The 16,257-nt window shown below is 40.1% G+C and overlaps 1 protein-coding gene across 1 annotated transcript in view; it reads left to right on the top strand.

Annotated features, from left to right (window-relative positions):
* Positions 1 to 734: 734 nt before the first annotated feature.
* The window catches only part of MRPS31 (mitochondrial ribosomal protein S31), a 36,942-nt gene continuing 21,419 nt past the window's right edge, over positions 735 to 16,257 (top strand). Inside the window, 4 exon segments of the mRNA XM_011990251.1 lie at positions 735 to 937; positions 4,847 to 5,131; positions 12,580 to 12,738; positions 14,625 to 14,765. Of these exon segments, the coding sequence (XP_011845641.1) occupies positions 813 to 937; positions 4,847 to 5,131; positions 12,580 to 12,738; positions 14,625 to 14,765 (710 nt within the window). The 5' untranslated portion in view covers positions 735 to 812.

Raw genomic sequence — 16,257 nt, 5'->3', positions numbered from 1 at the left:
GATCTCGGCTCACTGCAGCCCCCATCTCCCGAGTTCAAGCGATTCTCCTGCCTCAGCCTCCCCAGTAGCTGGGATTACAGGCGCCCGCCACCACGCCCGGCTAATTTTTTTGTGTGTTTTTTTCGTTTTTTTTTTTTTTTTTTTTTTTGTTAGTAGAGATGGGGTTTCACCATGTTGGCCAGGCTGGTCTCGAACCTCAAGTGATCCACCCGCCTCGGCCTCCCGAAGTGCTGGGATCACAGGCGTGAGCCACCGTGCTCGGCCATTAAAGCCATTTTTGAAAAATGAAACCCATGTCTCATTCTGCCTCTACATCAAGAATAAAAACTGAAAGGAAACGCTAATTCATAGGGCAGCAGGTCTTTTAGTAATTTTTTTAAACCTCTTTGGTGGCCATTGAGCATTTTGAGAAAGTGGTGAACCCTGTAGACCCTTTCCCTCCAAACATCGCAAAATATTGTCCGTTAAATAAGAGACTGATCTCACTGGCCCCATCTGTAGTTTTCGCACAACTGATTACGTCCTCCACTATCCGGTTCGCGGGTCTGGAACCCGCCTCGGCCGGCGAACCGTTCCTGAACTCTGACGAGGAGTCCGCCTCTAAGACTCGCGGGGTGGGTGGGGTCGCTTGGAGGCAGCTGGCTCCGCCCGGCCGCGGGCGAGTCCGGAACACAGTTACCCGCTCCTGTTGCCCACCGGAACGCAAAGAGAGAGGAAGGCGCCAGGCTGGAAACGGAAGAGAGGGCGGGGACGTGTTTGGCAGCGGGACACACCATTTCGGTTGCGTTCTTGGTTCGTTTTGTGTCTCGGCGATGTTTTCTAGAGTCTCGACGTTCCTACCTCTTCGCCCCCTTTCCCGCCACCCTTTGTCCTCTGGAAGCCCGGAGACATCAGCGGCTGCGATTATGCTACTCGCTGCGCGGCACGGAACGGTCAGGTACCACAGTTCAGCGCTTTTGGCTCCGCAGGTCCTCAGGCAACCCAGTGCCTGGTCCTGTACATTTCAGTTATCCTCCGACTTCCTGGAGTCGATATTATTACCTGCTGGATCTTAGAAGCTATTGCTTTAAATCTGAGGAAAGAGAAATCCAAGAAAGAAAAGATGACTTGCCGAAGGTCATAGTGTGCGTGGAAAATAGAGCTACGATTACAAGCCTGGTCGCTGTGCTCTTAATACTACACGCCGCGCCTCATTCCTCTTATCATCTGTCAGTTTATTCAGGTTCCAAAAGCAAAGTTGTTTTTACCTTTTGCCTCCCAAGATTTATTTGATAGTCTCATTTGTTTTCCTTCATTTATTCTTTAGTTCATTACTGAAAAACTTGAAAAACAGCGTGCCAGTACTGGTTGTAAACCCCAAGTGAGACAGTCCTGCCATCACGGAGCGTGTAGTTCCAGCAGGTAGACAATTCCAGTGCTATGTAGTGAAGTAATAGCTGAGATAGTGTAGGTAAGCACAGAGTACACTGTTCAGCCAACATGAGTGAATATTTGCTGGGATAGTAAATAGGGACACCTAAACATTGTAGGGGAGACTCAGGATATCGTTTCTGGAAAAAGTCTGATGCAATCTGGAGGACCACTGGTTGAAGTTAGCCAGGAAAAAAAGGGAATTGCGGCATACTTGGTTTTGGTATTTATCCTCTGAGAACTTTATTATGAAAACCTAATTCCACTGCATAAATTCCATGCGTAACACTCAGAAGGCAGTTTGGTTAAGTACAGTGCTGAAGCAGGTTAGTAGCAGTGAAGATGGGAAGGACCAGCTGAATGGAGGAGAAAAATTGCACAGGTAGAATTAAAGGGATGTGATATCATGGGATAATGGTAGGGTGGTCAGAGGTAGCTAAGATTTCAACTGGTTGGAGTATTAGGGTATCCTTAATGTTAACGGAAGAATGCGGAGCCAGGCTTGAGAAAGATTTGTACATATGTTATAATTTTTAGAAAACAAAAAATACCTGTTTACATTAGGGGGCCTTTTAATATAGAAAGTGTGAAAAATGGAAAGTCAGTCTGAAAGAGGAGTCTTGAATGTGGTTTTGAAGGTGTTGCATTTGAAGTACTGATGAGATGCTGTCAGTGGAAACAAACTCAGGTGGGAGGTTAAATCTAGAGTTTTACTATTTTTAGTGCTAGGGGGTTACTTAGATGTGATTTTCCTATCATATGGGTTCCTTTCTGTGGTACGATAGCTCTTGAAAGAAAACATTGTAGTAAAGATTATATGTGAGATTCATTCCCCTGATTACCACCTTTCTATTAAAATACCTTGACTATTAATTTTAAATGTAAAATGATAGACCATTTTCTTAAATAGATTGTACCATATATTGAATGTTATAATGAGAGTCCTGTGTACTGATTATGAGGATACTAGTTATGCAGTTGGTTTTTTTCTAATTTTAAAGTGCCTGATTTGATAGCCTCTGACGTTTTCATTAGCAGATCAAATAGTTTGTTTCAGCATTTTTGGAAATTGCCATTTCTCTTTCATGTAAGTATCCTTAACCTGCAGCTGCCATTTTCTGCCTTTGAGAACTTGATACTATATATGTGTGTGTATATATAAATTTATTTATTTATTTTGGGACAGAGTCTCACTCTGTTGCTGAGGCTGGAGTGCAGTGTGCGATCTCGGCTCACTGCAACCTCCGCCTCCCGGGTTCAAGCGATTCTTCTGCCCCAGCCTCCCAAGTAGCTGGAACTACAGGCACCCACCACCACACCTGGCTAATTTTTGTATTTTTAGTAGAGACGGGATTTCACCATATTGGCCAGGCTGATCTCGAACTCCTGACCTCATGATCCTCCCACCTCCGCCTCCCAAACTGCTGGAATTACAGGCATGAGCCACCGCACCAGCTGAACTTGGTAAAATATTTAACCCAGTGTCTGATACAGGCTCTTGAGCTCACCTGCATGAGAATCACCTGGGGTCTTAGTTAAAAATGTTAAATTTCAAACTAAGAACTGCGTTTTAAGTCAGTTCTCTGTGTGATTTGTATAACCTCTAAAGATTCATAACTACTGCTTTAACTTCTGTGGGCAACAGTTTGTTCTGTAAAGTGAGAATAATAAAACCTGTTCTGTAAAATTGTAAGGATTAAGTAACGTACATAGCTACTGTAATGTGGTCCTCTGACCAGCAGCGTTAGCATCACCTGAGAGTTTGTTAGAAATGTGAATTCTCAAGTGTCTCCTGGACAAAGCTGTTGAATCAGAATTCTTTGGTGGGACCAAAGTGTGTTTTAGCAAGGAGCATAGATAATTTCTATGGGCCAGGTGTGGTGGCTCACGCCTGAAATCCCAGCACTTTGGGAGGCGAGCAGATCTGTTGAGCCTAGGAATTCGAGCCTGGGCAACATGGCGAAACCTTGTCTCTACAAAAAATTAGTACCAGGTACCAGGAGGCTGAGGTGGGAGGATCACCTGAGCTCAGGGAGGTCGAGGCTGCTGTGAGCTGAGATCACGCCACTGCACTCTAGCCTATCTGACAAAGTGAGGCCCTGTCTCAAAAAAAAAAAAAAAAAAATTCTATGCATATTAATGTTTGAGAAGCAGTGCTGTAGCACGTCAGCTTCATAAAGGCAGGGACCATGAAATTCCTATTTACTAATATATTGTCAGTACCTAGGATAGTGCCCACCACAGAGTAGATATTCACTATATTTAATGAATGACTTTTTAATATACCCTCTTACTGAAACTAACATATTCAGAGTTTTGAAAGTTCTTCAGTAATCAAATACCAAAACAAGTTTTTAACTCCACAGAATAAAATTGGATATTTGGGTTACTTAGAATTAGGAAATGTTTTACTTGAGTCTAATATAGAGGTAATCATTTGTGTTGTTCTTTTTCATAAATGTATCCGGTGAAGAAAGCAAAAGTGACATTTCTAGCCGTTGATTATTCTCTTTTCTGTTCCATTCTAGCTTACCTTACAAATGGTTATGGGTTAAGTGGCATATAGCTCGATGAATATGTTGATCAGATTAGATAACACCCACTCAGAAAGTTTTTTTGAAATAATCTTTTTTATTGATAGAAATTTATTTTTGTATTGTTTAATTATAACTTTTTAAAGAGGTATTATGTTAAGAGCAAAGACTTGCAGTTAGTCACATTTGGGTTTGAGAATAATAAGTTGTCATTTATTAACCATGTCAGTGTTTTACTACCGAACCCTGGGGTAAATAGAGGGAGGGAACAGACTTGGGAGCACCAGCACCCCCAGACCTCCCCTGGCCACCCGAAGGACCAAGTGATCAATAGCTCAGCACACCTCTACGTATTTGTGGCACACAGTGTGTCTTAGTTCTTAGTGAGCTGTGAGCTACATGACTTTGGGACTTCTCTGATTTTCAGTTTCCTTATCTGCAAAATAGAGACCTTAGGGAGTTAATGTGGGTATGAGAAATCTACATAAAGTATATTACACAAGATGAGGCATGTAGTATATGCCAATAAATGTTAAGTTGCTGCTGTTATGGTTGTTAACAATAATTATAAAAGGAGACCAGCCTGACCAACATGGAGAAACCCCATCTTTACTAAAAATACAAAATTAGCCAGGCGTGGTGGCACATGCCTGTAATCCCAGCTACTCGGGAGGTTGAGGCAGGAGAATCGCTTGAACCTGGGAAGCAGAGGTTGCAGTGAGCCGAGATCGCACCATTGCACTCCAGCCTGGGCAACAAGAGTGAAAATCCATCTCAAAAAAGAAAAAAAAAAAAAAAGCAAATGGAAAGGGCTTGAATTGAAAAAAATTTTAGATACATAGTGTTTTACTTTATTAGACTGCGTTGTATTTTTCATTTTTTTCTTTAATACATCTTTCCAGGATGAAAAATATCCAAAGATATTTTGGCACTAACAGCGTGATCTGTAGCAAGAAAGATGAGCAGTCTGTTCGAACTGATGAGACTTCCAAGGAGACTTCAGAGAGCCAAGACAGTGCAAAGGAAAATACGAAGAAAGACTTGTTAGACATTATTAAGGGCATGAAAGTTGAATTAAGCACAGCAAATGTACAAACAACAAAGCCCCCCAACAGAAGACCACTTAAAAGTTTGGAAGCTACACTTGGCAGGCTTCAAAGAGCTACAGAATATGCTCCAAAGAAGAGGTAAATTTAATTGTAATTCAAATGTTGTTTGAAACTCCAGTAAGTTTTTCTTTTGGTAAAAAATATTTTTAATACAAGTACTTGGGAAATGTTGAATTAATGAAGAATAAATATCAGCTTGTAAACACAGGGACTCTAATAATTACTCGAGGCTGAGCGTGGTGGCTCACACCTGTAATCCCGGCACTTTGGGAGGCTGAGGCGGGTGGATCACTTGAGGTCAGCAGTTTGAGACCAGCCTGGCTAACATTGTGAAACCCCGTCTCTACTAAAAATACAAAAATCAGCTGGGCGTGGTGGCGCATGCTTGTAATCCTAGCAACTTGGGAGGCTGAGGCAGGAGGACCGCTTGAACCCAGGAGGCAGAGGTTTCAGTGAGCCGAGAATTGTGCCACTGCACTCCAGCCTGGAGGACAGAGTGAGACTCTGTCTTAATCAACAACACCAACAAAATAATAATTACTTGAGAAATGCTGTTATTGTATTATATTTAAATAACAAGAGGATATCTGTACACAATCCAGAGAAAGGAAAAGAGAAGTGATCTCATTGAGAATTTCACTCTCTTACATATTTATCAGTGTTATTAACTACCATGTAATTGCCTCTTTAAGTTATTCATTAACAATATCATTTACATCTTGATTTGAAGGTAGCTTATTGTCTGTAAAGGACTTGCTTATTTAAAATTTTCCATTTTAAAGATTTCTGAAATAAAGTTTGAGCATGTTGATTACAACTGCTTTATATGACTTCCCTTAATCAATACCTATCAGTGCTTTCAGCTTTCTTGGTAGTTTCCTCAGAGTATTATAATTACTTGTGTTTGTCAAAAGAGTATTATATTTAATTCTAAGTGCAATAAGTGATATCTTGGCATTGTGCAGTAGGTTAAATGGTAGTATTTTTTTAATGCTGTGTAATGATGTATTTCAATGATGTCATTAACTCAAGTAGTAAGGTATGTGGCTTTAGGATACTCATCACTGACTTCTGTTACCAGAACAAACAGATTTTAATAGAGTCTTCTGTTTCCCAGACTGATTTAACATTTTAATGGAACTTCTTGTTTTCTACATTATATCAAAAATACCTCTAGAAAGTATGACTGGGTGGTAGAGTAAGCTAATTCAGATGATCAGTACCCATAATAGGTACTTCTCCTCCTCCTCCTGCTTTTAGAAACAAAATGGTTATATATAAATATATGGAAAAAATAATACAAACATATATAAATACTTATCAAGAGTGGCATTTTTAAAGCTCCTAGACCTATTTATGACCCATTATGCTGTTTATTATAATTATAATTGAATTAACTATTACAGAAATGGTAAAGTGAGTTGAATGCTTTGGAAAGAGTCAGTACAGGTCATTTAAAAATTTTCTTTCCAATTAGGTATGAGTGAGGCAAACATACATATGTGGGAAGATCATACACTTAGATTGCTTTGTAAGCTTTCCTACATTCTTGCTCCACTTTTCCACTTAAACTAAAATTGAGAATCTTGGAGGATGGGTGTGATGTATATAAAAGATGTGCCTTAGAGCCTCTATCATGGTCCTGTGTTCAAAGAAGAGGCTTTGGTCCCACATCGAAAGACTGGTGAATGAGGTACATTTGTTTTGAGTTTTTAAAAGGTGTCTTTTAATTATTTTTTTCCTCCCCTCCCCCTTTTTCAAGGACTCCAAGGTGCACGGGATTAGGTTAATCATGATCTTTGCTTCATGTGGCACTGTCATCATTGCTTCACACATAGCCTGCTTTTCTTTCTTTGTATTATATATTGAACCTTCATTGATATGGTTACCATGGCTACACTACCTCCCAAACTTAGTGGCGTAAAACATTCATTCATTATGCTCACAGATTCTGTGGGTTAGCAATTTGACTAGAACACAGTGGGGAAGGCCAGTCTGTGCTCTGTGATGTCTGGGGCCTCAATTGGAAGACTTGGAAGTCTGAGGCTGGAATCATCTGAAGTTTGCTCACTCATAGGTCTGGCAGTTGATGCCGCTGTCAGCTGAGACCTTAGCTGAGGGTGTTAGCAGAAACACCTACCTATGGCTTTCTTTGTGGCCTGGGCTTTATCACTGCGTGGTGGCTGAGTTCCAGGGCGGGTGTCTTAAGAGAAAGTGAGCCAAGAGAAAGTTGTATTTTCTTTTTAATGACCTAGCCTTATAATAAGATTGGACACTACCATGTTCACCCTTGTTCCACATTGATTTTCCTGGGATATTTGTTTTTAGTACAACCACTCCTGAGAAACAATCTTAACAAAGATAGAATGTCATTGATAGGAACGGAGCAATATACAGGTGGCCCTCTGTATGTGCAGGTTCTGCATCCACAGATTCAACCAACTTCTGATTGAAAAATATATTTTAAAAAACCAGTAAAACAAGTACTTACATAATTAGGTATTATAAGTAAGCTAGAGATGATTTTAAAGTATTTGGAGGATGTGCATTACTTATACGCAGGTACTCTGCCATTTTATATAAGGGGCTTGTGCATCCATCCTGGTGGGGGCCAGAGCTGTTCCTGGAACAATGCCCGTATCCCACGGCCCCACCTCCCCCAACCCCTGCAGATATGAAGGGACTGCTGTAATGTTACTGTGAACTGCCTGGTTTACATCATTATTGACGTGGTTGTGTTTTCCTGTGGTGCCCCAGAGTGCCTTAGGGCACAGTTTGGGAGCCAGGGTCCCAAGTGGAGAGCTTGTGTCTTCGCCATTCATCTTTAGCTGAGGTAGATTCCAGGCTGGGATCTGGAATCGTCTGAGGGCCCTTTTCCAGTAGTTGATACTGGCTGTTGGCTGAGGCTTTAGCTAGGGCTCTTGGCCAGTACACTTACCCATGGCCTTTCCATGTGGCCTGGGTTTCTTGCCTGGTAACTGAGTTCCACAGACAAATGTCGTGAGAGATGGAAGTGAAAGCTGTATCACATTATTTGATCTAGCCTCAGAAGTCACAGCATGTTACTTCTGTCTTGTTCTGTTCATCAGGACAGTCACAAAGTTTCCCCTGGTTTTCAGGGAGGGAAGATAGGTTCTCTTGATGGATATGTGGCAATGTTTTGGAAGAGCATGTGGAACCAGAAGTGATGCTGTCACTATTTTCTCAAAGTATAATCTGCTTTGATTATACATCTGGTACCTGATAACTGTAGAATTTCAGCTATATTATAGGCAACATTGTCATGACAAAATTGACCCCTAACTCATAGATTGCATCTGGCCTGGGAGAACTATGGGTGCCTGATGGGGATACCATATTTAGGACATAAGTGCAGTGATTCTTCTTACTGCATGTCCTTTGCAGGGACCCTGGAAACTGCATGTGGCCTTGTTACAAGAGATACTGGCTCCTGTGGGGCAGTAAGCCAGGCAGCTTGCAGATCTCATGTCCTTACTCTAAGATGAATGACTATGTGAAGTGTCACCTGCATGAACACTGCAAAAACTCCTACTGAGAAGGACACCCAAGGCTGCCCTGCTGGCCTGCTGTAGTTCTGCCTTTCATCTTCCTGAATGGACCCCAGGTGTCCCCTGTAGCAGTCCTTTGGGTCTGAATGTTTAGTGAAACCTAAGAATATCCCTGGTGGTGCAGCAATAACCAAAGTTTCTAGATCTGCTTTAACTTCCTCTTAACCTGATTTATTTGGGAGGCATCAGCTAACTATTACTCCCTTAATTGATCCCTGCTGGGAATTCATTATATTTCACACACCATCCGAAGTGCTAGAGATTGGACATTGAACAAAACAAAGTCTCTGCTTCCTACATTAAAATGGGGGGAGGGATGTAGGAGAGGAGATAAATGTATAACACACACACACACACACACACACGCACAGTGTCTATACTATGTCAGGTGGTGAAACATGAAGAAAAATAAGAGTGATGGAGTTGGGCCAGGCACAGCCTATAATCCTAGCACTTTGGGAGGGTGAGGCAGGAGGATTGCTTGAGTTTAGGAGTTCAAGACCAGCCCGGCCAACATAGTGAGACCTAGTCTTTACAAAAAATGAAAAAAAAAAAGCTGGGTGTGATTGCGTGCACCTGTAGTCCCAGCTCCTCGGGAAGCTGAGGCAGGAGGATTGCTTGAGCTGAGGACGTTGAGGCTGCAGTGAGCTGTGATTGTGTCACTGTACTCCAGCCTGGGTGGAAAAAAAAAAAAAAGAATAGGGGTGCTGGAGAGGTGCTATTTTTTAAGAATAATCAGGGAAGAACTCTGATAAGGTAACATTTGAGCAAAGATTAGAATCAAATTAGGGATAAAGCCATGCAGATATCTGAAAGATGAATTCCTTTTCAGGCATAGAGGATAGAACTGCTTAGGCCTTGAGGCTGGAGTATGCAGTATCCTTCAAATTTCGCAAATCTGTTTCTTTTCTTTTCTTTTCTTTTTTTTGATACAGAGTCTTGCTCTGTTCCCCAGGCTGGAGTTCACTGGCACAATCTCAGCTCACTACAACCTCCACGTCTGGGCTCAAGCAGTACTCCCACCTCAGCCTCCCGAGTAGCTAGGACTACAGACATGCACCATCACACCCGGCTAATTTTTTTTTTCTTTTTGTAGAGACAATGTTTCACTGTGTTGTCCAGGCTGGTCATGAACTCCTGAACTCAAGTAATCTGCCTACCTTGGCCTTCCAAAGTGTGGGATTACAGAAGTGAGCCACCACGCCCAGCCATTTATTTTCTTTCTTTTTCTTTTTTCCTATTTATTTTCTTTAAACACATATTCTTAGAAGTGGAATTACTATGTCAAAAGATGTGCGTTTTTTTTTTTGCCTTTGGTATATGTCACCAAGTTGCCTGCCAAAAGCGGTGCCAATTTAAGTATCCACTCAGTAGTTTCTTTCCCTCATCAGAATTCTTTTCTGAAATCTTATGTTATACAGTTTATTTTAAAGAAATTTTAAAAGTACAGAATGTTATCAAGGGGTAAAGTATGTATTCATGAAATAGTTTTAATTACAGGATAGAATAGATTGTTCAAAGATACTTTAAAAAGTTCTCCTTACATTGTTAAAATATATGAAGAAAGATCCGTGTATGTAAAAATTATTCAATGACAGAGGCTCCCCCATAATTTTTATTAATTAGAACATTCCCAATTATAAAGCCAGAGAGTATAACTATATATGAAACCTTTGTTATGAAATGTATGATTCTAGAAAATGAATATTCATCTATGTTCTGTGTATACTGTGATCAAATACATAAAAATTTGAAAGTGAAGTTCACAAGTAGTTTATGAAAGAAATACAATGACTTTGGAATAAGATTAAAACTTTATTCACAGGTAACAGTTTTGAAAGCACATTTTATTTTAACTGTTATATTTCCCTTTTTTTTTGAGGCAGACTCTCACTCTGTGGCTCAGGCTGGAGTGCAGTGGAAAAATCATGGCTCACTGCAGCCTCAACCTCCTGGCTAATTTTTTTTTTTTTCCTTTTCTTTTCTTTTTTTCTCTATCCCCGGCTGGTCTCAAACTCCTGGGCTCAAGCGATCCTCCCGCCTCAGCCTCCCAAAGTGCTGGAATTACAGGCATGAGCCACCGTGCCTGACCCCTTGTTTCAGTCTTCTGTTTTTCTTCTATTCCTATCAGATTTTAGATCTTTCATACCTTAGTTAAGTCCTTAAAATCTTTCTCCAGGAACTTCAGGAATTTGGGAAGTTTAACTTTCGTATTAGGTAACAGATCATAATATAGAAAGCCAGGTATAAAAAAACGTTAATTTGGATCCCACTCATTGAGATGTCAGTTCTCAGTGAGTTAAAAAATGTTGCAAATAGCCAGGCATGGTGGCAGATGGCTGTAGTCACAGCTACTCAGGAGGATGAAATGGGAGGATTGCTTGAACCCAGGACTTCGAGGCCAGACTTGATGACATATTGAGACCCCTGTCTCTTAAAAAAAAAAGAAAGAAAAAATGTTGTAAATAATTTATTTTCTTTTTATAATAGAATGTTTTTCTATTAACTTGCTCTAATTTAGGAAGCTTTTAAAAGCTTTTTCTTATGAAAAATTTAAAACATATGAAAAGAACATAAAATGGTATAACCCCTTTCTACCATTGCCCAGCTTCAACAGTGATCAACATTTTGCCATTCTTGTGTCATCTATGCCTTCACCCACTTTCCATCTCCTACTTGATGATGATTTATGGCTCTTTATTTTCAGGTAAAATTTACATATATTAAAGTGTACAAATGTTAGCTGTAGGATTTTGACAAACAGATAAGCCCCTGTGACCCACACACTTACCAAGACACTGTGTTTCATTTTCACCTTCCCAGTCAGTAGCCATCAGTCCTGAGGCAATTGCTGTTTTGATTTTTTTTTTTTTTCACCTCAGATTAGTGTTCCCTGTTCTGGAACTTGATATAAATGGAATCATACAGATTTTTTTTGTTTGTTTGTTGAGAGTCTAGCTCTGACAGCCAGGCTGGAGTGCAGTGGTGCAATCTTGGCTCACTGCGACCTCCACCTCCCAGGTTCAAGTGATTCTCATGTCTCAGCCTCCAGAGTAGCTGGGATTTTACAAGCACGCGCCACCATGCCTGGCTAATTTTTGTATTTTATATTCTTTGTGTCCAACTTCTTTCACTTGATCTAATGTCTATGGAAGTCATTCATGTTGTCATGAGCTGAGTACTCTTCCATTGTATGGATGTATCACAATTTGTTTTTCTATTCTGATGATAGACCTTTAGGTTGGTTCCAGTAAAGTTTCTGTGAACTGGTTAACCTGCCTTAATATTTGCTTACAATGTATATTGTTTCCAAAATACAATAGCATCTAATTAAAAATTCCAGTAATTTATAATTTTTGAGGCTGGTCTGTTCCTCGCCCCTCCACCTTAATATATTGTTCTGAGTTAGTGTTGTGCCTCAGCAAATATCCATTAATTTTAACATTTAACATTTCAAAGTTTATATAAAACCGGTACCTAATGGTTGAGAATTCTTGCCTTTGTCAGAAATTGAATTGAATGCTTTTTTGAACACCAAAGTTTTCTCCAAAAATCATTTTACTTTTCACTAAACTAATGGCATAATAAGCAATTTCTCTTTTTTGTTTGTTTTGTTTTGTTTTGTTTTTGAAATGGAGTCTCACTCTGTCTCCCAGGCTAGAATGCAGTGGTGTGATCTTGGTTCACTGCAACCTCCACCTCCCAGTTCAAGCAATTCTCTTGCCTCAGCCTCCTGAGTAGCTGGCACTACAGGCGCGTACTACCACACCCAGCTAATTTTTGTATTTTTGGTAGAAATGGGATTTCACCATGTTGGCCAGGCTGGTCTCGAACTCCTGACCTCAAGTGATCTGTCTGCCTCAGCTTTCCAAAGTGCTGGAATTACAGGCATGAGCCACCGCACCTGGCCAATCTCTCTTTTTTTCTTTCTCATTTGCTTTTCATTTTCTTTTTCAGAACTGAGTCCCTGAGTCCTGAGTTGGTGGCAGCTGCATCTGCTGTGGCAGATTCTCTCCCTTTTGACAAGCAAACAACAAAGTCAGAGCTGCTGAGGCAGCTCCAGCAGCATGAGGAAGAGTCAAGGGCACAGAGAGATGCAGAGCGACCTAAAATTAGGTGAGTGAATCAAACCCTTAAGTCAGTCAGTAACGTTTATATCTCAAACTGGGCCATTTTCATGTGGCTAGTGAGTAATACACATAATATATACCACGTAAGTGGAATTTGTATATAAAATATACCACATAATTTTAGCAATTCAACTTTTTAAAAAAACTTATGTCTTAATTGTGATTACAGTTTTTAAAAAAACAATTGAATACAGTTTCCTTTTAGGAAGTTACAGTTTCTTGTCCATGAAAAAAGAAATGGTAAATTCAGTAATGTTATTAAAAATAAATAACAGGTAGCTTCTCTGAGAAAAGTAATTTCTTCCAGTTAAGTAGCTTGCTGGTTTTATGCATGGTATGATCATCTTCAGGTCTGTTTCCTTCTCTTTTTCCTCTTCTATATTTCGTCTGACATCTTTCCACTCGTTCTCTTCATCTATCATTGTTTTATACCATGTTATACTACTTGCTGCCTACATTATAGTAAGTAGTAAGTATAGTAAGCAGTAACACTGCCTCATTTTGGAGAGTGATCTAAATCAGTTGTTCCCAGTGTGCATACCAGATTTATTTCAAGAAATTAAAAGAAATGGCCATGTGTGCTGACTCATGCCCATGATCCCAGCACTTCGGGAGGCTAAGGCAAGAGGATCACTTGAGGCCAGGAATTTGAGACCAGCGTGGGCAAAAAAGCAAGACCCCATCTCTACAAAACATAAAAAAATTAGGTGAGCATGGCGACGTGTGCCTGTAGTCTAGCTACTTTGGAGGCTGAGGCACATTTTTTTTTTTTTTTGAGACATAGTCTCGCTCTGTCACCCAGACTGGAGTGCAGTGGCGCGATCTCGGCTCACTACAAGCTCTGCCTTCCGGGGTCATGCTATTCTTCTGCCTCAGCCTCCCGAGTACTGAGACTATAGGCGCCCCCCCCACCATGCCCGGCTAATTTTTTTGTGTTTTTTAGTAGTGATGGGGTTTCACTGTGTTAGCCAGGATGGTCTTGATCTCCTGACCTCATGATCCACCTGCCTCAGCCTCCCAAAGTGCTGGGATTACACGTATGAGCCACTGCCCCCAGCCTCAGGAGGATCACTTAAGTTCAGGGTTTGAAGTTGCATTGAGCTATGATCTCACTACTGCACTTCAGCCTGGGCGATAGAGTGAGACAAGAAACTGTAATTAAAAAAAAAAAAAAAAAGGCCAGGTGTGTTGGCTTACGCCTGTAATCACAGCACTGTGAGTGGCTGAGGTAGGTGGATCACCAGGTCAGGAGATCAAGACCATCCTGGCTAACACAGTGAAACCCTGTCTCTACTAAAAACACAAAAAATTAGCCTGGCGTCGTGGCATGTGCCTGTAATCCTAGCTACTCGGAAGACTGAGGCAGGAGAATTGCTTGAACCCGGGAGGCAGAGGTTGCAGTGAGCCAAGATTGTACCACTGCACTCCCATCTCAAAAAAAAAAAAAAAAGGGAAGACATGGATATCTGGACTGTCAGTTCAGTGACTCATTTTATTTGTGTTTGAACAAATAAAAAGCAACAAATAAATATGGCTCACTCTTGGTTTTAATTTAGTTATTGGCTGTAGGTGATAGGTATAACAGATACTGATTTTACTTTCCTATCATTTTCTCTGAATAATTTTTCATGCGACACATTTTAAATGAAGATTTCTGAAGAACATCTTTAAAAGATGAAAGTAAACAAATTGTAATGTTCCATGTTATGTGACTGTTAATAGGTGACATTTTTTATTTAAACATTTTTATGCTATGTAATTAGTGCATAAAAATGAAATAAGAATTAAACGATCTCAGTCTCATGTTTAAGGAAGTTTATTATTGTTCTGTAGCTAAGATTTCTAATACACTTGACCTTTTTATTATTTCAGTTTCAGTAACATAATATCAGATATGAAAGTTGCCAGACGTTCTGCAGTTAGAGTTCGTTCAAGACCGGAGCATCAGATTCAATTTGATGATGGCTATGACAGTTCTCCTGACCAGCAGAAGACCACTGATCTTAGAAAAAGGTATCAGGCTTTGTAATCTGCTGGGTTTCGTTTGTGTAGTTTGTTTTTACCTTCACTGTAGATTTATCTTATTATGTGTGTTTATTATTGCTGTTGGATATTTGAACATTATGAATGCATTTACATCTGTGTTCTTACTCTCTGTATACCACTTCCTAGAGGGAGAACCATGTGCTGGATTTAGCCAGTCCTGTGGTTTTCCATACCTGAAATCAAAATGGGCCATGCTTCACATCTACCCACAATGAATAGGGGTCCTTTGATTTAGAATAAGAGGAGCTGACTGAATTCTGAGCAAATAAGTATTTTGTGAGAAACATTATTTTTCATTTTAAATATGTGTCTAATACTGTGTATTCATATAGCCTTTATATCTCAATACATGCTTATCTGTTGGCATAGTTTAGAGAAATAACCCATCATCAACAAAAAGAAGGAAAGGCGAGAGGAAAAAAGTTTATATAATACTTTAAAATGGTAGATTATTTGTGGCCACTTGAATTTACTGATTTGAAGTTCTTAAAGATGCTGAGCTATGCCTTACATAGTTATTTTAGAATTTAAAGTTGTTCTGTATTTGCATAACGTTTCTGTTCTTTTTCTTCTTTAAACCCTGAAAGTGATAGATGGGAAGGAGGAACCAGATATTTGGCATGGTCTGACAAAAATTAACTTGTCTTTATAGCAGGATATGCTCACAATTGGAGTGTTTTCAATGCATTGTGTATTCTGTGGATTTGTTTTAAGTAAAATCAGGAACTTGAGTTAACTCCTTCCGGGTGTTAAATTGCTAATTTATACAGGAAAGTTGGAAAAGGTGGTCAGCAGTTAACACAGGAAGTTCAAGAGGTTATGGTGACTTTGGAAGATTATTTGAATTACTAATTTAAAGTGATTTAGTATCTGTTACATGTTATTGAATACAGGAGAAGGTGTACTTGGAGTTTTACTTAAGAATATTTGACTGAATCAGTTAATCCTCGAGAATATTTAACTGAATCATTCATCTTGAACATGATTCTGTGCAACTACATTAGGATGGTATATTATAATTTGATTTTTAATATTAGATTTGATATTTAATATTTTAAAACTTAGAAACTAAAGTAGGAAAGGGGTTTCTGTGCCTTCAATGTGTTAACAAGCCAGCTAGAGGTGAGTAAGGGGAAGCAATGATGAGATGCCGAGTTGTTCACCCTGCTGTGACTGGGGCAGGATCTGGGGTATCAACCCCAGACAACCCAGGCCTGGACTGACTTCTTCTGTTGGAGATTGATAGTTCACACTGGCCTGCCTCAGAATGTTGGCACTGCCACTGACTAATTCTGTGACAGGGGCACCTTTTATAGCCTCTATCAGCCTGTTTCCCCAGCTATAAAATGCTGAAAGTGAAACCTGGCTTAAATGACTTTCTTAAGGAATAGAAAAGAAACACGTGTGAAGTATTTGGTACATGGTAGGTGCTCAGCAAATGTCCATTCCCTCTCTTTGT

The sequence above is a fragment of the Mandrillus leucophaeus genome, unplaced genomic scaffold, assembly GCF_000951045.1.
Source record: "Mandrillus leucophaeus isolate KB7577 unplaced genomic scaffold, Mleu.le_1.0 Scaffold375, whole genome shotgun sequence".
Lineage (NCBI taxonomy): Eukaryota > Metazoa > Chordata > Mammalia > Primates > Cercopithecidae > Mandrillus > Mandrillus leucophaeus.
This window is presented reverse-complemented; position numbering and strand designations above follow the sequence as displayed.